Here is a 23,201-nt window from a genome sequence, read left to right as displayed (position 1 = left end):
CACGCCCTCCAGGCTTGCTCCGAGGACTCCTATTCTCGTTTGTAAAAACTCTTTTTCCTTTTTGCCATTGTGATTGGCTGATTTCCACTATTCTTTCTTCCAAATCACCTGTGCATTCTTCTGTCTTATCTAATCTGCTGTTGATTCCCTGTAGTGTATTTTTATTTCACTGATTATATTCTTCAGCTCTGACTGGCTCTTTTCTATATTTTCTAATTTTTTGAAGTTATTGCCGTATTCTCCATTTTTCTCCCAAGATCAGTAAGCATTTTTATGACCACTGATTCAAACTCTTTATCAGGTAAATCACTTATCTCTGATTCATTAGGGGGGGTTGTGGAGTTCTATCGTGTTCTTTCATTTGTAACACATCCTCTGTCTTCTCATTGTTTGACTTTCTGTATTTATGAATTAGATGAAACAGTTCCAGTCTTGAAAGCATGTCCTTGTGTAGGAGCACCCTTATGCAGACTGCATGTGTCTTGTGGCTTTGGCAGGAGGACTGGAGGTGAAGTGGTCATGGGCCAGGGCTTCTCCCAGGGCATGCAAGGGCAGCCACCTTGGTGGGTGGGTCAGTGGGTGGGAGCAGCTGGGGCCAGAGCCTGGTGCAAGCCAGGGCTTCTCCCAGGTTACACTGGGAGCCACCACCTAGATGGGTGTGGGGAACACTGGAGCCCAGCACGGACCAGGACTTCTCCTGTGGTGCACCAGGGGCTACTGCCTTGGTGGGCAGGAGGGACTGGAGCTGGAGCTCAGAACAGGCTGGGGGGCATGCTATCTTAGCAGGCTGGCTAGAGTGCCAGGTGCTTTTCAGTCTGCTGCCTCTATGCTGGGACTCAGAGCAAGTAACCCCTTTAAGAGCAAGTTTTGGTTTTTTGTTGTCCTCTGGCTCTCCTGGTTGTAAGCCCCACTGGTTTTCAGAATTAGTTAAGGGGGCTCATATTCCCAGTTCTAGTCCCTAGGGCTAAGGTGCTCTATTTGGGGTTTGAACCCCTCATTTCTTAGGGAGGACTTCCAAGTTTGTGATATCCCCTTCTGCTTGTGGGTCACCCATTGGGGTGTTGGTCCTGACTAGATTGCATCTGTGCCCCTCCTACCTGTCTCGATGGGTTTTTCCTTTATATCCTTAATTGTATAAGAGATATTCTGCTAGCCTTCAGGTTGCTCTCAGAGAAAGTTGTTCTGTATGTGGTTGTAGTTTGGGTGTGTCCATGGGAGGAGTTGAGCTCAGAATCTTCCTGCTCTGACATCCTGCCTCTCTTTCATTCTTTTTGCTCCTATGGCTAGATAAGGTCCTATCTTCCAGGTTGCTGATTCTTTGCATGGTCAAGTGGGCTTTTGAGGCTCTCTATTGAAATATCAATTCATTTATTCTGTTTTTCAGCCCTAGGATTTCCATTTTGAGTTTTTTGTTTGTTTTTGTTGTTTTGCTTTTGTTACTGGTTTCTATTTCTTTGTTAAACTTATTTGGTTCATGCATTACTTTCTTAATTCTATTGAGTTGCCTGTGTTTTCTTGTAGTTCAGTAACTTCTTTAAGAGGATTATTCTGAATTCTTTGCCTGACATTTAATAGTGCTCCATTTTTTTAGGATCCTTTATTAGTGCCTTATTAATTTCCTTGCATAGTGTCATATTTACATGATGTTTTATGGTCCTTGATTTCTTACACTGGTATATTTGAATAAGTGATCTCCTCCTATAGACTTTGCTGGTTCACCTTGGCAGAGAAAATTTTTCACCAGTCAGCTCAGTTGGGTTTCCAGGCGTGTCTGCTGGTAATATCCTTGGGCAGGTGGGGAGCTGCTAAGGGTCTATTTTGGGGCAAGACAACTGTTTGAGCTCTAAGGTCAGGGTGAGGTACGTGCCCCTGGCTGAGAACAGCTGGATAGATAGCTGCTTGGTTCCCTGCCCAAGGGAGGCTATAGGATGTGCTCCACATTTGCTTGGATTCTATGGTGATGCTTGTTAGGTGGTCATGACTGGCTTCTTTACTCAGCAGTAGGTAGGGCTATGTATTAGCTTGCCTTGCAGGACAGCAGGACAGGACCCAGGAGCTGCACAGCTTGTTGTTTGGGGACCTGAATCAGGCAAGAGTGTAAAATGAGTATCTTGGTCAGGCAAGGCCACCAGTTTTGCTCTGCAGATGGGAAAAGCCATGGATTGTGCTCATGTGTTTTAAGTGACACTGTAAGCAGAGCTATTGGAGCAGCTACGCAGTGTGCTCTAGTTAGGCTCCCCCATCAGGAAGCCTGAAGGAGCTATGAATGGAATTATGAATTCATTTCCCTTCCCCAGTGCAGTGGGAGAAGCAACTCCAAGACCATGATAAGTCTCTTTGTTTGTGGTGGTGACTCAAGCCAATCCATGCCCCAAGTTCCCTGGCCAAAGAGAGCCACTTGCTTTGCCCTGGAGGTCAGCTCTGCCTGCCTGCCTCTCAGTTTGTGCATTACTGGGTTATGCAGCAGCTTCCAGGTATTCTGCCAGTCCTTCCTGGCAGATGGGGTGGGGACCCACAATCCACAGAGGGTGAGGCTATGGCTCAGCTCCCTTGCCTGGGTGTGGGCAGACCAGGCTCCAGGGCCTGAAAAACTCCTCATTTGAGGACTTGAATCAGGCAGACCTGCACTCCTCTAAGTTCCCTGGTCAGACTGTGCTACCGTCTTGGTTCTGCAGATAAGCAAAGCCGCTGCTTGGGACTACTACTTGGGCACTGCAGGTAGGAACTCAGACTGCCAAGATCCGAGGGCTGGTTGTTGCAAGCCCCTCCTTAGTGGTGTCTCATCCATGAACAGTTGCTGTTTTTTCTTTTAGTTAGGGGAAGTGACATCAGTAATGACCTGTCACCATCTTGGTGACATCATTCTCTATGATTGCATTCTTGGAGTATCCTCAGGGGTAGCAACCTCATGTTCTTTCAAGGTAAATCTCATTTCTGAATACTGCAAAGTCACTGGGAGTCAAATCTAGGAAGTGATGGGTCATCATACAAAGCTGTGTGATAACCCTTTTGGCTTACACACTCCTTTCAAGAATGTGATTAAATTTATGAAAAGGAGAAAGGGAGGCTGTGAATAATATTTTGCATCGAAAGCATAGGCCTGTTTCTATGAGATGGGTACTTTCAACCATTTTGTCAAAAACCAGGGTTTCTAGACAGCACTCAAGAGCTCCCTTGGCATGCTGTAAATGCAAGGAGGCCTGTGTTGAAGGGTAGGGTATTCCATCCTTCATTCACTCTTCATCAGTTCCATCTTTCTCCAGTTTGAATGTAAGCTTAGGGAGAACAAGGGTTTATGTTTCATTTACTGGAGTTCCTCAAACAGGGCCTAGTACTTAGCCCTCATTTAAGTATTTATATAATGAATGAATGAGTGAATGGATGAATAATATTGGGTTCACAAGTAATATTTCAGTTATCAAAAGAACTATTTGCTAGAAACAATTTTTAAGAACCACTAGCACAGGTAATTCAAGTGGAGATAACTCTGGGAGCATAATGGGTAGAGGGCTAGGGTTTCTTTGAGATTCAGACAAATCTCAGGATTAATAGTATAGTGCCAATTCCATTTGAGAATAAGTTCAGATACAATCTCAGAGTCAGGCACAGTAACCATTCAGTGTGATAGCACAGTCGGCCTCTGAAATGGGAATATGGGTCAAGAAACCCTGCATCACTTTAGTAAGGAACTCCTTTGCTTATGGATGAGGTCGTCAAAGCAGTCATAGACTCGAGTCTTTATTAAAAAAGAGAATGAACAAGAATAAAGCCTGTTCCATAATCTTACTCTTTTTCTATATACCTGTGGGTGGCCACAGAAACAATGATTGATTACTGGTCCTGGATTCTCTGGCTAAATTAAAGTGCCTTAGCTTCTGGTTGAAAATGAGGACGGTCAATGCAAAACAACAGAACAGGGAGTGTATATATAATTCTACTTCAGAAATGTCTTTCAATTCTGCTGAAAATATTTTTTAAAAAGCTAGAAACAAAGACACATTTCATCTAGCAAGGGCAATACAAAGGGGTTATATAAATTTATTTTTCATATAACAATTGATTAGTTTAGAAAAGAATTCCCATTTTCAATGTTTAATTCCATCTCTCATTTTTTTAAAAAAATCACTAAAAGGACAAAAACCCACACAAAAATACAATCTGTATCTGTTCTATATTTACAGATAACCGGTCACTATTAAGGCACAGATTGATTAAAAACATTTATTCAAATAATCCAAATATCTTGTGCATCATATAACACTGACAACACCGTATACTGTAGTGTCATAATCCCTTCATTGCATCAAGAGAAAGTGAGAAACGTAATTTCCAGTGTTTTTTATTTACTTTTTTAGCCACCCTATTTAATCTGGTTTAATTGGGACAGTTTTCCTTTTGGCATAATATCAAAGCACTGTTCATAAAACCTATATCAACTCAATACTGCAAACCATTCCATTTTCCTCCTGTTGCAAATGCATGGTAGGGAGCTGGGGGGAAAGACTCCAAATGATTATTTTTTATTTGGGGAGGAGGTCTTATTAAAGAAATGATAAAATTTAGAGCACTGAGTTGTTGCACAGGAAACAGATCTGGAATTCTTACTCTATTGCTAAGTGTGTAGCATGATGTGTTCATATAGCCATATAAGGCAGGGAGCTCCATGTGATGACCTGCATACATGTGACATACATGCAGGATCATTCCATTGTACTTGTGAAGGGAGTGATTTAGTTCTACATCCATAAGCACATACAGTTCTGTTTGGGAACAGGCATCTCCTTAGTGCTGTTATAATTGATAATTTTATGACAGGCCCATTATTTATGCCTTCACGGTAACCAATACTCTTTTTTTTTTTTAAGTGAAAATTTTTCGGTGTGCAAAATTTCTCTCCGATTCTTGTTCTAACTTTAATGATAAGACTTAACCATGGAAAAACTCAGACAAGTATTTCTGATCCCACATTTGTATGAAAGTCCCCAATTATTGTGTATGAATCTAATGCCTTCTGTGGAGAGCACGTGACAGTGGTTTATGTCCATGTAGAAAGTCTTGAATACTGAACATAAATAAGTCATTACAGTACAGGTAAGTCACCACATGTCCTATGGGAAAGTTTTCCAACAAATTAATACACTTGGAAATAATATTGCTTTGAAGAAAGAGAGGCACTTAGTGATTGTCTTCATGGATTGAAAACCCTTCATAAATCCATAATAAGATGTCTGAAAAGACCTAGGAAACAATGTTGCCTGATTTCTTGGACTTTCACAGTATCAAGATTGTAACAATGAGTTTAGCCACTTACAAAATAGTCTTTTATTTTTCCTCCTTCAGAACTCTGCTGTCTTTGTAAACTGTCACCCTGGAGACTTAAATAAAGCCTTTCCATTCTCAACAAACCCAAGTCTACTTCAAGCAGACAGATATGGTTTTAGGCAAGTCCTGTGACCACATGGAGCACAGCTAATGTGTACATAAGGACAGTGATGTATTTCTCCTCCTCATGGCAACAGTGCTGTCTTGTCAGATGATTATTTATCTTTTTTAAATAAAGTGACAATCTAGGGCTCCAGTTATTGAATGCCGTCCATTCTCTACCATAAATCTCTAGTAGATATCAATTTAATCAGTTATGTACGGTATGCTTATAATATCTAAAAATAAAAGTTTGATATAAATAAGTGTCCTTTAGTGGCAGTATACTAAAAATAGCCCTTTGCCTTCAGACAACCATTAAAAACATTTTAGCAATAAAGGCAGCAGCTAAATATGACTGAAAAGGGTTAATATTGCAAAGTCCATTTGGTCTTTCTTTGCTCGCACCTGTTACAGTGAACTAGGTTCATTGCTAAGTGTTTCTAGGATGCTGACATAAATGAACAGAACTGGTCCATAACCAAGTGGAGTCACTTACATTTCCCAAAGTCACAGACTATTCTGCACAAAAACTAATCATCCAGTACTACTATGTCAAATAAAAATTTAACGCAGTCTGATTTGTACCAATACATCAGGTGACAAAAACGAGAGGAGGAGAGATAATTTCCACAGGACAAGAAGTAAGAAAGTGTAAAGTGCTGAAAGACCTCAATAATTATTTTAAAGCAGTACCAGAAAATCCCACTTTGATTATTTTTTTTAAAAAAAATCCCCAAATACCAAAACAAAATAAGCAAACAAACAAAATAACTTCTGTGTTTTCTGGCATCCCAGATGTCAACTCAGCCTTCATGTTAAGTAAAAAAAATCAGTGCATATGTTATTATATAGGTAAATAAAAAAAGGAAATAAAGCCCTACCCTCATATTGCAAATTCTGTCCAACTGCCGTTAGGAAAAAAAAAAGTAATCCTCGTGTGGCATTCTGTATGATGACATAAGAACATCATCATCATCTCTCTCTTCGGCACAAAGTTCAGGTGCGAATAAGATGCTTTGGTCCTGATACCAGACACCCGAGTGCTGAGGACGGTGTGCAGTGAAGGCCGTTCACAGATCTCCTGCGTCCAACTTGACAGAGTTGGCGGGCGTGTGCCTGGACGGTATCGCTACCAGCGGCCACTGACACTAGCAATGTCTGAGTGATACTGACGGGGTAGCCTCCCACTTGCTCCGCCTTCCAGGAAAGAGGTGCGTGTATTTGGCGGTTCAAAGAGCTTTCTTCGGTTTTTATTTAGTTCTGGAGAGAGAGAGAGAGAATCAGCACATGGCAGTAGAGCTCAGCTCAGAAAATGGTGATGTGGTAGGTTTGGGGGGGAAGGTCAAGCAGGGAGCAAAAGGAAAACCTTTAAGTTGACCGTCAAGACATTTTTGAAATGCTAGAAAGTCTGATATGAAAGGTAGCCATTTGTAGCTGAGAGAACCAAGGACAGCAAATCATTTTTACTGCAGTTCGTAAAGTATCTGGGGAATATGTCATCCTCAGAACACTCTCAAGTCCAAATATACAAAATAGTTTCACTGATCCCAAGTGTCATTTCAGAGGCAAAGGGAGAGGGACCATCAAAGCTGGTGAAAGGCATATGAGAGGATGTATTACCAGTGATATAGAAAATTATTATAGCTCATTAAACTCATCCATGTCAAACACAGTGACCATTAAATTATTTAAGTCGACATGAAAAGAGGATCCCACTTCTAAACACCAGAATACTGGAGAAGCACACTGATCTGTTAATCCACAGCCCCGGGTACGAGGGAGACGCAAGAGGGAGGAGATACGGGGACATATGTATATGTATGGCTGATTCACTTTGTTATACAGCAGAAACTAACACAACATTATAAAGCAATTATACTCCAATAAAGATGTTAAAAAAAAAAAATCCACAGCCCCGTGGCTCCACTGACTCATGATGCCTATGCTCCTTGAGTCAGAAAGGGTTATATGAAGAAGCATATCGCATCAGCAGGAGGTTTCTTTGAATAAAAAATCAACTTAGTAAACATACCAACAGTTAAGGAAATTAATACAATTGAAAACAACCAATACGTGAATCCAAATTTTCAGGGAAAAACTAAGATCCTCGATTTTCATTTTAAACAAACCAGAGTACTGGTGGTTTAGTTTATGTCTTTTCCCAACTAAAAATTATTCACCAGAAAGGTGAAAAATGGAAGCAGCCTACCTTGTTTATGACTATGCAATACCCCATCCTCCCCTCCATACACACATTCACAAATTCTCAAGTCAACTGATGTAATTATTACTAACAAACTCATACAAGTAAATTGAATTGTCAGACTCCAGAAAGCAGCGTTTCTGATAGCCACCAAATGCAAATATAGTTGACCTTTGAATAGCACGGATTTGAACTGAGTGGGTCTACTTATACATGGATATTTTTCAATAGTAAATACTACAGTATTACACAGTTGGTGGAATCTGCACATGCAGAGGAACTGTGGCTACAAAGGGTGACTATAAGTTACATGGGGGTTAACTCCTGTGTGGTTCAAGGGTCAACTGTATCTTCAAACTTATTCAATCTCAAGTAGACGGAATATATAGTTGATGTGTTTAAAGCTGTTGTCTTTTTCTCTGGGAGGGTAGTGAAGCAAGTGATTCAGCACCTTTAATTATCTGCATGAAACTCAGGACTTTTTCAACCATATATACACACAACCCCATTCTGAGCGCTAAGATTACACAGCAAGCTATGGCCTGCTACAGTAATGCTGAGGATGAGAACAGAGGCTCAGGCAGGTTGCAGTGGGTCGTAGGTGGCCAGGGACAGCCATATGGCCAGATGTGCTCTTGTCTCCCAAGTGCTAGAAGGGGGATCAATACCCTTAACATTTCACCCCACTGCTTTCCAAAATGTAACTGTCTGCCCTATAGGGGTGACGCATGAGTGAAGACACCTCTTTTCTGTTCACATTTAAGTCTTAGGGGAGAAGAGAACCAACAGTAATTTATTAGAGCCTATTATACAAAAAGCACTTTACATTCGTTGTGTCCTATTTAAGTCCTCCTTAAGGGGTAGATAATATTACCATCCTCCATTTTATAGATAAGGAACCTGAGTTTTAAAAATAGATGAAGTAACTTGCCCACATGCCTGTTAAGTGACAGAGTTGAAACCCTGCCTGCCTGATGCAAAGGTCTATGCTATGGGCTTCAGTGGTCGGTCCATCCATTGGGCGGAGATCAACCAAGTTATCAGGAATACAAATTTGAGAAACTGGTAGTTTCAGGTATGTAGATAACAGAGCTTTCCTTCATATTTTATATGGATATCAAATTTACTTTTTAAATAGATAAAGCTTAGAAACTCTGAAGAAGCAAGGAAGATATTACAAGCAAAAGACACATGCAGGCATGCGTATAGATGGCTATTGTTTCAAGTTCCTGAAGAAATGCAGTAGCAATGACATTCCTATCACATGTATCGTGTTTAAAAAACAAACACATAAAATTCAGAGATCAAGACAGAATTGAATATATTTAAAGGCAAACTTATAGGAGAGTTGAATGAATCCCCTTTAACACAGCCTGGGAAAGTTTTATCACCTTCAAATGAGGAGACTTTCTTTGGCCTCCGTTTTCTCATGGGGAAATAACCCATGAATCAGGAGGACATTCCCACACTATAGAGAAGGAGAAGAAAGGAGTAAGTCAAACACCATTCTCCATGAGCACTTGAAAACAGTCGGGCCACTGAAGACAAAAACTTTTAACAGACATTGAAAACTTCATTCTGAAAAGTCACATCAGCTAGATTTTTGAGAGGACAAATGATCATGAAGAAATTCAGCCACTCCCTAAAGATGTAATTTCTAAGAGTTCATATATAGAGATATTTCAAGTGTGAAGCACAGAGATAAGTCTTTAAGATTATCAAGGATCAAGTCCTACTGAAGAGACTTTTGTTCTTGTTGTTGTTTTTTAAATTAGAAAGCAAACTCCCTCTTCTGATTTTTTTCAGTAAGCCTAAGGGATAGTTTGAGAAAATACCAACCTTTTTCTTTGAAATTCCAAGGTTCACACAATCCTGGCAGCTCTCAGGATCTTGTTGCGGATCTGAACAGAGTCACAAACTAAAAGAATAGGTCAGGAAATGTTAGATCTACCTGAGGCTGTGGCGGAAAGCCTGTCAACAGGATGCTAAACTTCCTTTCACTGAGTCCCTGAAATTTAGTTAACCAATCACTAAAATACTCAGAGAGAAATCCATGAATTTTCAAAAAATCGTGGATTTGAAAAAAAGATGAAATTTTTTCTCTGATTCATTCCTATTAGAGATAAATCTCATCTCCTCCTATAACATTAAAATAAATGTCTTCTGGCCCAAGATTAAAAGCAAACCAAAACCTTATACTGAAAGAACAACTCCGATTATAAGTTAAAAATCGACAAAATTTTAAAAAGTAGTTTGAGCAAACTCTGTATCTAATCAAACTATGTAACCACAAGACAAACCTAAGTCAAGGCTGACCTGATATCCTGCCTCTATCTGGAAATGAAGTATTCTGAGACTTTAAATGAATGTCTTTGTTATCAGAGGAATTGAACTGGAAAAAGAAACTTTTTGATGAAGGGTTTCTCCATAAAAACTTATTCCCTGCAGAGAAAATGATTTACCAAGTTCAAACAAATGCACTTCAACAAAGTAAGGCAAAATCATCCTTAAATAATCAAATACTTCCCACTGTACAGAGCATTCATAAGGCATCTTATTCAAAGTCTCTAGTTCCCTTTAAAAGCAAGAGGACCTGTGAACCTCACTGAGAGAGGCAGTCTATAGAAATAAGATATAACCTCAAAAGAACACATTGAAGATGATGATTAGAGAAAACAGTTTTTTAAACGAGGACTCAAAACCCCTCCTACTCCCCAAAACCCACCTAGAATATGTCACCAATGTCTCCCAGAGTAAAAGTACTGTACTGAAGATCCACTTGGAATCTATGAAAATATTTAAAGATATTTGCTTGTTGCTGGAAGCTTTAGAGAGTTTGGAATTGGGTTGGTACACAAAGAAAAGACGTAATTTTCATTGTACTGTCACGGATATTCCACAAAACTCTAGTGAAAGATTATGGAGTTCTGAAACATACACTTCTGTGGTATAAATGTGCGGCCCCATAGACATATTTTAACAGTATAGGCATGGTGATTGAGTTAATAAAATTTCAAGTAGTATATCCATTCCATTTGCAAATTAATAAAATAATGTAAAAATATATAAAGTTAATTTGGGTCCAGAAGTAACCCTCTGAGACTGAGCTTTAGGGTAAAGAAGTTGAAAACTATCCTATTGCCACAGATAGTAAAAAAAAAAAAAAAAAAAGAAAGAACAATAATAATACATATCATTAAAACTGTAGGTTATTTTCACTGTGCCTGACGATATACCACATGGAAGGACAGATTTTAGAAATGGAAGGTGACCTTACACAATCATCTACTCCAATCCACCTTCACAGTTAAGAAACCACAACCAAAAGAGGTTTGGAAACTCTCCCAAAGGTACATGACTTGGAGAGGCAAATCTCAGATCTCGTTATGTGAATATAGTGTTCTTTCCACTATAACCAAGCTGATCTGATGAGTGAATAGGCAACAGTGGCTGCCCTGTGGAGCACCGTCAATGCAGCCGCTTGGGTATATAGGGTGGAGGAAGACTTCTCAAACTGATGTGTGCAGGACTGTATCCATACAGAAGCCTAACGGGCTACTCAATGGCTGAATTTCTACACCTATTTCAAGGCTACTCTGCTTATATCTGCTTCAGATATATACGATTTCCTGTGGGGAGGTGGGCAGGGTTGATCAGCTGCTATAAAATAATGCAAGAGCAATCTGTTGCTGAAAGAAAACGGAAAACCACTGAGGCTTTTAGTTTGATGGTTCAATTAGTGAATGCTGTTTAGAAAGGGCTTTCACCAGTTGGATGCCACTGCTGGCCTCATAAAAGCACAGCCTACAAATTCAGTGTTTTGAAAAGCAACGTCATTTTCTCACCACAGCTGACGTTTGGCTCTGTCTTTTTGAGAGACTGGCACACATATAAAATTGGCATTCATGAACTTGATCAGAAAGACTTCAAAAAGTAACCTCATTTTTCTGCCCCCCCCCAATTCCTTCCTCATATTTCTCTAAACACCTTTTTGAGGTACATTGTTATGTATTTGCCAACTCATCATCTGCCCATTCCTTCCACGTGGGAGGTACCTAGTAAATACGTGTAGAGCATTTTCTTATACATAGAACATGCAAAAGATGCACAAAGGCGGTGGTCTGGGAGACAGACCTTCAGACTTTCCTTCATTCTGTGACTACTTTTACTATACTACCCTCTTCTGTGACACACAAATTCTATTAAAACTTGGGGTAGGGCTTCCCTGGTGGCGCAGTGGTTGAGTCCGCCTGCCGATGCAGGGGACACGGGTTCGTGCCCCGGTCTGGGAAGATCCCCCATGCTGTGGAGCGGCTGGGCCCGTGAGCCATGGCCACTGAGCCTGCACGTCTGGAGCCTGTGCTCCGCAACGGGAGAGGCCACAACGGTGAGAGGCCCGCGTACCGCAAAAAACAAAACCAAAAACAAAAAAACAAAACTTGGGGTAAAGTTAAAAAGCATTAAGACAAGAAATACCAATTCTCTTTTTCTCTGGTGCAATGATCTCAGCTGCTATGCAGGAACACATGCATTTAAAGCATGACAGCCAGTCCAGAATAATTATTCACGAACGCAATGATCATTGCTTAATACAACCGCAAAATGGAGAATTAAACTGCTCCCTCATCCCCACATTCTGCAAAGGGCAGTTTTGGTTAGATCTTTCCGAAGAGATCTGTTTTAAGGAAAGACACTGTCAAGGCAGGTTTTCAGGCAATGCCTTGACGAAGCAGTGGGCATGTTCTTGGCATTTGTCACACTGTTAGTGGGAAACACTCTGAAACCACAACCCCAAAGCTGCCAGGTAGTAAGCAAGGGGTTGATGGGCAGAACCAGCCCCATTGGCTGGAGACCAATGGCAGAGGTTCTTCAGACTTTAAAATATGAACAAGAACATTTCTATTCACCTGAGATTGCAAGCAGCATTTTCCTCCTGGCACCGAAAGTTGTAATGCCCAGCTCCTTCAGATCCTGATCTGTGAGAGTGAGGAATGTCTGAAGATCGATCTGTGGGTGAACAAGTCATCTATAATCAATATATTAAGTATCTTTCTTCTTCAGCATAAATTCTACTCATTGCTACACTTATTTTATTTATTAATTATGCTCTGCCTACTTTCACAAAAGAGTGGTGGGGACAATACAAACCTAAGGGACAAGAGTTAAGTAACAAAGGTGGTAAAATGAAAGTGATGATTCTAGCAGAAGACTTAATCTAAGCCAGTCATTTACTGCAATTGAAATATAAACTTAGGCATCCTAAGGTCCTGGCATCCTAAGGTCCTAGCATCCTGGCAGCCAGGGCAAAAAGGGAAACAGAAATTGCAGTTTTGTGATCTGATGAAAAGAAGAATACATACTTGTCCAGAAGAGAGAAAATAATTCTTAGTTTTAGATTCTGACTTGGTTAAGTATATCTCCATAAAAAGAGACTGAATAATACCATAAGGGGCATCTTCCATTGTGTTCTACATAAAAATGATAGCAGAATTCACAGTCTACCTCAATTTGCTTAACCCAGCAGACTATCTCTGAAAGTGGCATACATGAAGTATTTCTAGCAACAGTATAAATGTAGTTCCTGGCAACAATGTGTGGAGGGAAGTAGCCCAAGAATCCCACTGTTCCTCGTGAAGACTGTGAGGAACAGAAAGGCAATGGGCTCTGAGGCCAGAGAGACTTGGGTTCGGGTTCTGACTCTGCCATTACTAGTTGAGGGCACTGAGAGTTGACAATCCTATACCTCACAGGGTTGTTTGGGGCCTTAAATATGATCTTAGATATAATGCAATGTGCTAACCAAAGGGGTAAAATAGTTGGCAGCTATAGTTAGTAATAATGTATACAGACATATCATCTGTGAAAATTGCTAAATAAAGCTTCATCCTGGTTACAATATATTAAATCTCACAAGGTTACTTAATGGGGGATTCTTATTAAGTCATATCTGTATGTGAGAAAATATCCTACATAAAGGGAATAGTACCAAATTTCAACAAACCTAAAAACAGTAAAATATACTTTTTATTCAAATTATATAGAAATTAATTTGAAATTTTCTGTTTTGATTTTGAAGGTTACATCCAGATCTTGAAAAACCTTTTCATTTACCATTTATCACAAATCTAGAGATATGTTTTTTAGAAATTCTGTCCAGTGGAGACTATTTCAGGGATCCTCAAGCTCTTTTTAAAGGGCCAGAGAATAACTATTTTAGGGTTAGTGGGCGGACTGTCTCTGTTCCAACTACTCAACTCTGCTGTTTAGCTTGAAAGCAACCACAGGCAATATGAGGTAATTGAGTTAGTGGGGCTGTGTTCCAATGAAGCTTTATTTACACAATTAGTCAGCAGGTCTGCAGGCCGCAGTTCACTGACCCCTGCTCCAGTTAATATTAGATGAAGCCAGTCTGACTTTATATTATTACGCTTTCTTCCTTTTTGAAGTAACTAGATAAGAAGTACCCATAATAAATTTCTATGCTTCTTCAAATAGGAAATAGAGATTTAAAGCAAACCCAGACTATCACTGAATAACATCCAGTCACTTACTTCTAAAACCTTCTGTGCATGAGCAAGTTAAAATACCTCAGCCCTGAGCTTCTCAATCAGCCACCTGCATCTAACCAGGAAGACTAAATAAGTAAATGCAGTTCTTTAATGCACTGATGATGAACGTGTTATTCAACTTAGAAAATCCTTGGTTAAATGAACACTAATTTAGGTTTAGGGAAAAGAAAACAAAATCATTGTCCTAAAGTCCAAAATACACATGACAACATGTTTCTTGGTGTTAAAGAACAAAAAAAGTTCAGCAATTAAACTTAAGTTATGGGCAATACATTAGATTTATGATATAAAGTACCTAATAAAAATCTTAGATTATTTACTGACTGATGCATGCCAGGGAATTACTGGCATGTAATCTAACATGAAATGAAGCCAACTAGCATGAAACTTGGACCATGTCAGGATTTGAAAAACAGATACATTTAGAGAACTATTCTAACTTTCTGTTGCCTTGAGTTAGCTGTGCCCTGGTAATATGACAACACAATTAGAAAGAACCACGCTTAGGGGCTCTTTTCTTTACGCCAGTGCGTCACGGCCACAGCTGATCAGTCTGGCCAAAATCCATGGTAGGGATGTTTCAGAAGACATCTTAGTTCTGCCTCAGTTCAGGCAAAACCCAAACAGTAAATTAATGAATAAGTTAACATGTATAAATAGTGCATTATCTTCTGTGAGAACTTCAGTAACATGATTAGGATGGTGTCACAAACAACCATAGTTATTTATTTCAGACCCTGTTATTTACTTTTAAGTGCCACAAATAAAGATAAGAACAGATGAAGGAGTAAAATCTGATTAAATATGGAGTTGTTGCTGACCTTAGGGAATTTGTGAATCAAAAGTTCCTATAAATCAAGACACTCATTAGGTCTTTTAGCTAAAACTGGTGAAGGTGTTTTTGCAAACACAGTTTCCTACATTTCTGCGATCCTGTGTTTACCAGTTGCACTAAATAAGAAATAAGATGGCGACAATTTTCTTGGCAGCAAAAATAAGCTATGAGACTTGGATAAATGCTCAGTGAAAACAGTCATAGGTAAATGAGTGATTTCATTCTAGAAGTCATCATACACAAAACCAAAACAAAGATGCCTGGGAAGATAAATAAATAACCACCCACCTCTTGTTGCTGGAAGACATCTGTGTATTTGCCCAGGCCCAGTTTGCTGAAGAGCTCAGGGAGGTCAGAGCCTTTGAAAGAGCTGTTCAGGTTACAGCCATTGCTTCCTGTCAGCGAGGAAATGCAGTCCATGTAATTGCTACTGCTGAGATAGTGCTCCGCTGAAAGGCAGAGGAAAGACAAGTGTAAATGCCCAGAGAGAGCATGGTTTAATTAAAAGTGTTAATCACTCAAATAGTTCAGATTCAGTGTTTTGGGCTGGACAGACCAGTAGCTGCAGAAATGCAGCAGTCCTTTACTGAAACACTGGCTTTTCATTAAGGAAATGCTGGTTACGGCTTTCAGGGAGGCTCTCGCCATTTAAAAGGTTACACTTGGGAGGGAGCAATTCGGCGGCAACAGGGCCTCTGTAGTTAATAATCATTAAGCATATTCTCCCTGAGCATTCACGAACATTGGCTCTTCACAACTGATTTGATGTGAATTAAATGAGGAAGTGGAAGCAGGACCCCTAGGACACAATAAAGGTAAGGAAAGTTACAGGCTCCTTTTAGATGCAGGCTGGCCCTCTGTATCCACACTTGTGCTTTCCTGTGGTGAAAGAAATACTATGATATTATCACATATAAATCTCATTTCCCTCAAACATAACTGGGCAGTGAGTTCATGAAATGGAGTGCTTCCAAAATTAAGAGTAACATATGAATGAAAAGAATGATGCTGGAGTTCCTGGATTTAACTTACAACAAAAACAAATCCATCTCTTAGGGGAAATTCTGAGACAGCCATGCCGAGCTTTGCCTTGGCTCTGCTACTGATCTGGTGGGCGAAGATTTCTCCATGTTGTCTGTGGTTCTCAGACCCAAGGACATGCACAGCTGGGTGACAGACTAGTGAGCCACACCAAGTACTTGACCAAATATTCAAACACTCTTCAGGAGCTGCTTTGGAGAATCTAGCAGAGCTATGTAGCCATTCCTACCACCCTGACCAACAACTGACTCTCATCCATGTGGAAATTCTATCCTCTTATACTAAAGATGCAGCTTCAGGGGGATTCCCAGATTGATGAGGGCAGAGGACACTCACCTAGGTATCAGATCCATCTAATCTCCTCTGGGATCAGTGCATTCAGCAAAGCTAAGACTTTTGTTCTGCGTTGCACTGGGTGCCACTAATCACATTCTCTGGTTGTTTTCATCTCCCAATTGAGAAATCCTATGTATGTTTCAACTGGAAGGAATTTCTTGATAAGGTTTCTCTTTCTTTTAAAAACAGGTATTTTATCTCTTGTAGGAAGAATGTGTAGGGAAAAGGACCCAGGACCAAGCCCTGATGCGCTGAGCCCTGGAACACTCCACCAATTGAAGGTAAGGCCCCAAAGTCACCAAAAAAGATTGAGGAATGACCAGTGAGGTACCAGTTTGAGGATATCACAAAGCAGAGTATGATGAGCACACTGGAGTGACCACTGGACTTGACAACATGGAGGTTACTGTCAGGCTGACCACATAGTTTACTGTCCAAATGATAAATTTACTTTCTTTGAGGAAAAAAAAAAGAGGGAGTTACTGAGGAATTACAGTGGAACAACTGGTGAAACAGGGATACCCAGAGAAAACCTAGACATTGGTGACCTTGACATGGGTGTCAAGAAAACTTTTCCAAAACTTTGTTGTTCAATACACTAGCCATTGGCAACATGTGGCTGTTGAGCACCTAAAATGTGCTAGTGCAGATTAAAAATGTACTCTAAGTGTAAAATACCACACACCATATTTTAAAGACTTAGTACAAAAAAAAAGACAATGTAAAATATCTTTACATTGATTACATGTTTAAATGATAATAATTTACATATGTCGAGTTAAGCAAACAGATCAGCAAAAAGTGAAAAAAATATTTTAAAATGTTCTTAGTGATAAATATTTATTATGGTACACAACTTTTTTTTACAATTCTTTTCATCTTAACTACTTATAGTATCTATATTCTCTTTTAAACTCCCTAGGCTCTTAAAACATCGGACAAAGGCCAAGGAACAGTGCTTTTTTAATCAATCTTTTTAAATTAATGAATCCCCTATCTTAACCCTAATCCTGAATTTCAATGCAGCTAAGTCACACAGTCAATTTTAATCATCCAGGCTTCAGTGCAGGGAAAGGGGATAAAGATAGAAGAAGAGAGGCACAAAGCTAATTGATGCTGGAATATAAAACGGAGATCATTTCCACCCCGAGATGTGCACCTGGCACCAGCCTGCCTCTCAGCTCCATTGTCCTGTCAGCGGTGGAGGACCTAGCCCAGGATTAACAGGAAGACTCCAGGCTGCTATTGACAGTACGCTTGGGAATGAAAGAGTTGACCATGCTTTCTTATTTAGACTTGGCCGACACCATGACTGGTCTTTTCAAATCTGAGACTCTTGACAACATGGCTCACTTGATTGATGGTAACAACTGGCTGTTACTGTTTACTAGGCTCATTTAGATTGCCTTTCTCCAAGTATTCTTCAAATACTCCAGGGTATGTGTTTCAGGATTCCAAATTCATCAAAAACCCTGAAATAAGGCATTAGGGGAATATCTTGTGATTACTGTGTCAGTTCTTGTCTGTTTACCTATTTATACAGACATGTGGGTGCTGTCACAGACACAACCACTGGACTCGTGCTGCGTCTTAATCATATTTGTTCAAAGCCTATGCTTTAAACGTTTTTTTTTTTCCTGATAATTTCATTTAGCTGCATCTTGTCAATTTGAAAAATCTTGCTCTTCACCTTCGGTAGCCAAAGGTGACTGGGCAGACTTCTATTGTCTAAGATACTAATTTGATCACATTCTGCTCAACTCCTTTACATCCCTGCCTTTTCCTCATCATTCTGATGTTTGTGTGTGCGTGACTCATTCGTATATTCATTCCACAAACATTTACCAAGCACCACTAGGTGTCAGACACTGTTAGACATTTGAGAAGGAATAATAAATTAAGAAAGAAGGCACAGCCTCCTGTTAGTGGGATTGTAAATTGATGAAGACACTACGGGAAACAGTATGAAGATTCCTCAAAAAATTAAAAATAGGGCTTCCCTGTGGCGCAGTGGTTGAGAGCCCGCCTGCCGATGCAGGGGACACGGGTTCGTGCCCCAGTCCGGGAAGATCCCACATGCCGCGGAGCAGCTGGGCCCGTGAGCCATGGCCGTTGAGCCTGCGCGTCCAGAGCCTGTGCTCTGCAACGGGAGAGGCCACAACAGCGTGAGGCCCACATACCACAAAAAAAAAAAAAAAAAAAAAAAAATTAAAAATAGAATTGCCATATCCAGCAATTTCACTTTTATTTACCCAAGAAAACAAAAACACTAATTCAAAAGGATATATGCACCCTGTGTCCACTGCAGCATTATTTGCAATAGTCAAGATATGAATGCAACCTAAGTGTCCATCAACAGATGAACGGATAAAGAAAAGGTGGTGTGTATATATATATATAGTCATAAAAGAAAATGAAATCTTGCCATGTGCGACAACATGGAGGGATCTAGAGGGTATTTTGGTAAGTGAAACAAGTCAGAAAGAGAAAGGCAAACGCTGTATGATCTCACTCATATGTGGACTCCAAAAACAAAAACAAAACAAAGTGAAAACAGACTCACAGATACAGAGAACAAATGGGTGGTTGCCAGAGGGGAAGTGGGGGTGAGAGTGAGATGAAGAGGATTAAGAGGTGCAAACCTCCTTAGTTATAAAATAAATAAGCTACAGGAGTGTCACACACAGCGTAAGGAATATGGTCAATAATACTGTAATACCTGTACAGAAACAGTTTCTAGACTTATAGTGGCGATCATTTCATAATGCCTGCAAATGTAAAATCACTAGGTAGTACACCTGAAACTAACATAATATTGTACACCAACTGTATTTCAATTAAGAAAAAAGAAAGAAGGCACAGCCTAAAAGAATGCTCAGTACATGGGCACTAAATAAGTGTTTACTGCATGAATGTAGTCCCTGAGTTGTGGAGCTCAAATTCTACAGGAAAAGACAGTTATGTAACTAAGTAATTGTACTTCAGTACGACAAATGCTAAAATGAAAGCATATACAAAATGCAGTGAAAGCAGAGACCCACGTGCCCTGCTTCACTGGAAAAAAAACAGGGAAGGCTTCTCAGAAGAGGTGGCCTGTGAGTAATCCAAAACATTTGGAGTCCAGAGTTTATATTCGAACATTACCCTAAACCGACTAAACAAATTCCATGCTGATTACATCTAAAAGTATGACGAAAAGTCAAAGCTCACTTGATTTGTTCTGTTTACGCTTGGGGCTGCCAATAGAAGCTGCAAATTCACTATGACTTGCGGGTCCTATTCCATTTCGGTCTCTCCAGTTATCGGATTCACTTCCACTTCCCAGGTGTTCACGACTGTTGGACCTCGAGAGGGACATTGATGAACCCTGAAAACAATCAAAGCCAGATACAGAAATGTTTAGTAAGGTAGGTTTCCCGGGGTGGGAGGAGAAAAGAATACACATTAGACCACTTATCATTTATTTCGATTGCTGGCCAATGCAGTTACCCACGAATGCTGATTCCCAAGAAGAGGCTATGGGACCTGCCTACAGTCTTTGTCTTCCAGCTACCAAGGACACTTGGAAATACACACAGTGAAGTGTTTTTCCTTCGTTATGAGGGAGTTGATAATGAGGGTGCCCAGAGGAGTTCTGAGAGCCCCCAGTATAAAGATTCATTCCTATAAGATTTAGAGGATTCCTATTTTGGGGAACAAGACAAATCCTCCATCTGGTATAGCAGGGATTCTCTGCCTTGTATCACACAGGACGAGTAGGGAAGTGGTGCAGCTACACCCAATGCTTTGACAGGAATCGAGCTCCCAGGCTCACAGAGTGGAAGGGTGGAGAGGAATCTGGCATTATGTCCTGTGTTACTCTCATTCAAATAAGTACATGATCTCTCCAACAAATTACAAGTACCTGGAAATTTTAACTGTTTTAATTCCCCCAAATCAAAATAAAAATAGTAATTTAAAAGATCTCACAGTTTGCACTGAACTTGCATTTATTCCTTCTTTATTCATTTATTTAATCACTGTATTACAGGTACCATACTTTGTACTATATCTACAGTATTAATGTCAAGATTCTCTGATCCTAAAAGTTTGATGTTTACTGGGTAATTCCAAGAGAACCCTTTACTATTCAGGTCACTAAACTCACTTAATTCAATCCCGCAGCAGCATAACCACAGCTGACCACGCGGGGCTGTAATGCTTCTTTCTTCAGGGCATTATAATACCACTCTCGAGGCTTTCTACCTACCTCACTGTAGCCACTGTAGGATCTTCCTCCCCTTTTCTACTCCAAATGTCAGATTACCCTGGGACTTGGTCCTCGCATTCCTATCATCTCGCTCTACACTTTCTCCTTAAGTAATCAGTAATCGCAACCTCTGTCAAGGCTTAACAACAGCCATGACTCAAATTTTTACCTCTGGGTTTGAATTCCCTACTGAAATTTAGCATCACAGAGTTGCCAATCTGACACCTCCATTTTACCGTCTCATAGGTATTTTAAACTTAGAGTGCTTGAAATCGTATTGTTGATGACCATCTCCCCAGCTGCACCCAAACACACCCCTCTCCCAGAATTCCTAAATCTCAGTGACGACCATTCATCCAGTTGCTCAAGCCAACTTCTAAGAGTCATATTCGTTCCTCCTCCCCTCACTACATCCAATCTATCAGTTAGTTTTATCAATGTCATAGCTAAACATACCCCAAATCTACCTACTTTTCTCCATCTCCACGACTGTCACCAATAGCCTCCTTAATGGACATTTTGATTCTATCTTGCCTCCCACCCCAATAATCCATGAAGCAACTAGGTTGTTTTTTTAAATGCAAATTAGAACAAAATCATGCCTCTCATAAGTATGAAGTCTTGCCATGCTTTTCTAGTACTTTACCATGGGCTGAGGTGCTCCGTAACTGAGTCTCTGCCTCTCTCTCCAACCTTATCTTCAATGTCCCACCACCCCATCCACCTTCTGCTCCATGAACTTACCAGTCTGTTCTGACTTCAAGATGATAATGCCAGCTGTTTCCCTGGCCTAATACTCTTTTCCTAGATCTTCACAAGGCTGGCCCTTTCTTGCCATCTAGGTCTTACCTTAAACATCATCTGCTCATTAAAGCCAGCTAAGACTACCCAATATAAAGCAGCCTCTGTTTCACATTTATCAGGGACTTTTATTACTTAATGCCTTCTTGATAACTTGTTACATATTTCTCTCTACCCACCAAACAGAAAGCTCCGTCCATGAAAGGAAGAATCTATATTCAAGCATTGTATCTCTAGTGTCTAGAACTGTGTCTGAAACACAGAAGGTCCTTAATAATAAATATTTGCAGAATACTGGATCTCACAGATACCTTTTCCTACATCTATGGGATCCCCTTTGCTGAATTGTGGGGAGGGGCATAGGGAAAGGAAGGCTCCTAAGACCAAAAAAATGGTCTTTTTCAATTAAAGCCATCTTTAACATTATACTTCAACCAGATAAATCCCATGCAGCAAGGGAAATAAGAACATGCTCAAAATTGGTAATTACCAGAAGCATTAATGAGATTATTATGTAGTATTTCTATATATTTTAAAACGTCCGTATCTAAACTCTTTTTTGAGTACAAAAAACCCACTCATCTGAGATCTAAGCTGATTTAATTCACACAGCTATATCAGACGTGGCTAAACGATGTTTTCTAAAAACATTAAGTAAAACATAATTTTTGATATTTACTACTTCGTTATCTACTAACTACAGTATCACAAAGAGCAGCTCACCTCCACTCTTAGATCTGTAAGACTTAAAATAACCAGACAACCTCATTACTCTCAGTGCTGGGGAAATTAAAAACCATTTTTTGATTCCCAATGCAGGTTTTATTTGCTCCAGAGAATATGTAACCATTCCTAATGCCTTTAAGAGATGACTAGCAAAAAGAAAAGGAAAATCCAAAACCTTTTGTAGTTCTGTTGATGTGACAAAAATATTGCAGGTTAAGTGGCCTTTTGTTTGACCTTTGCTGTCCCAGTATATCATCAAGTGGATAGGGTCATACTTTTGAGTCTTGAAGAAAACAAAAATAAGCCTCAAGCTACCTAACTTCTTCTCTAAAGGAGCTCTTTGGAAAAGGCTAATTTCTCAAAAATGCCTTAAAACTGGAAACAACTGCTCAAATCTGGTTTCTCAGAAATCTGAACAAGATGTTCAAAGCCTCGGTTTCTTGCCTTAAGCAAGCTTCCCATAGCAGGAAACTCATGTGCCTTGATCCCTGACACAACGAACAGCCCTCACCCATCAGGACCTACTGGCTAAGTGTGCTTCTCTAGAGCAGCATTCTACTTGTCTATTTGGTTTTGTTTTTCTTTGGAAAAGATGAAGGAAAAAGAGTGTTTCTAGCTACCCTCCAATTTAAAAATAGTGCTACAAGCAGAGATGTGGTCAATCTTTTAATAAAAATTGTTTAGCTTAAGCTCTCTTCATTTTTCCCCAGGTCCTTCTCAACCCAACCCTGTCCCTGTGTTCTAACCCAAAGAAACAATCTTCACTAACTGCCCAGTTTTTAATCCCTCTGAGCTATAACAGAATAAAGAGAAGGGAAGGTACCTGCAGATAGCAGCTGCTTCAGAATATCAGATCATGCTATGTAAGGGCCCTTTCACCTCCTTTCAATGGCTTTCAGATGCATGAAGAAAAGTTCAAGTCCTACACACCTGGGACAATCTAGAACCATTCCCTAAGAAAGCCTGGTTATATTTCTTCATCAGCAGTGTTTAAAGGGGCCGTGAATAAAAGCAGAT

At 40.0% G+C, this 23,201-nt stretch overlaps 1 protein-coding gene across 4 annotated transcripts in view; it reads right to left on the bottom strand.

Moving 5' to 3' along the window:
* Positions 1 to 4,009: 4,009 nt before the first annotated feature.
* Positions 4,010 to 23,201, bottom strand: part of BICC1 (BicC family RNA binding protein 1) — a 329,762-nt gene continuing 310,570 nt past the window's right edge. For 3 of the 4 annotated variants that reach the window (XM_081232419.1, XM_081232416.1, XM_081232418.1), the window contains 4 exons: positions 19,619 to 19,775; positions 15,320 to 15,480; positions 12,535 to 12,634; positions 4,010 to 6,684 (listed from right to left, as the gene is read on the bottom strand). In XM_081232419.1, the coding sequence (XP_081088545.1) occupies positions 6,554 to 6,684; positions 12,535 to 12,634; positions 15,320 to 15,480; positions 19,619 to 19,775 (549 nt within the window). In that variant the 3' untranslated portion in view covers positions 4,010 to 6,553. Of the gene's footprint in view, positions 6,685 to 9,466; positions 9,546 to 12,534; positions 12,635 to 15,319; positions 15,481 to 19,618; positions 19,776 to 23,201 lie in introns of all 4 variants that reach the window. The other variant, XM_081232417.1, reaches the window with a different exon arrangement.

Source organism: Mesoplodon bidens (genome assembly GCF_964165515.1).
Source record: "Mesoplodon bidens genome assembly, chromosome: 1".
Lineage (NCBI taxonomy): Eukaryota > Metazoa > Chordata > Mammalia > Artiodactyla > Ziphiidae > Mesoplodon > Mesoplodon bidens.
Note: the sequence above shows the minus strand (reverse complement) of the source record. Positions and strands in the feature narration are given on the sequence as shown.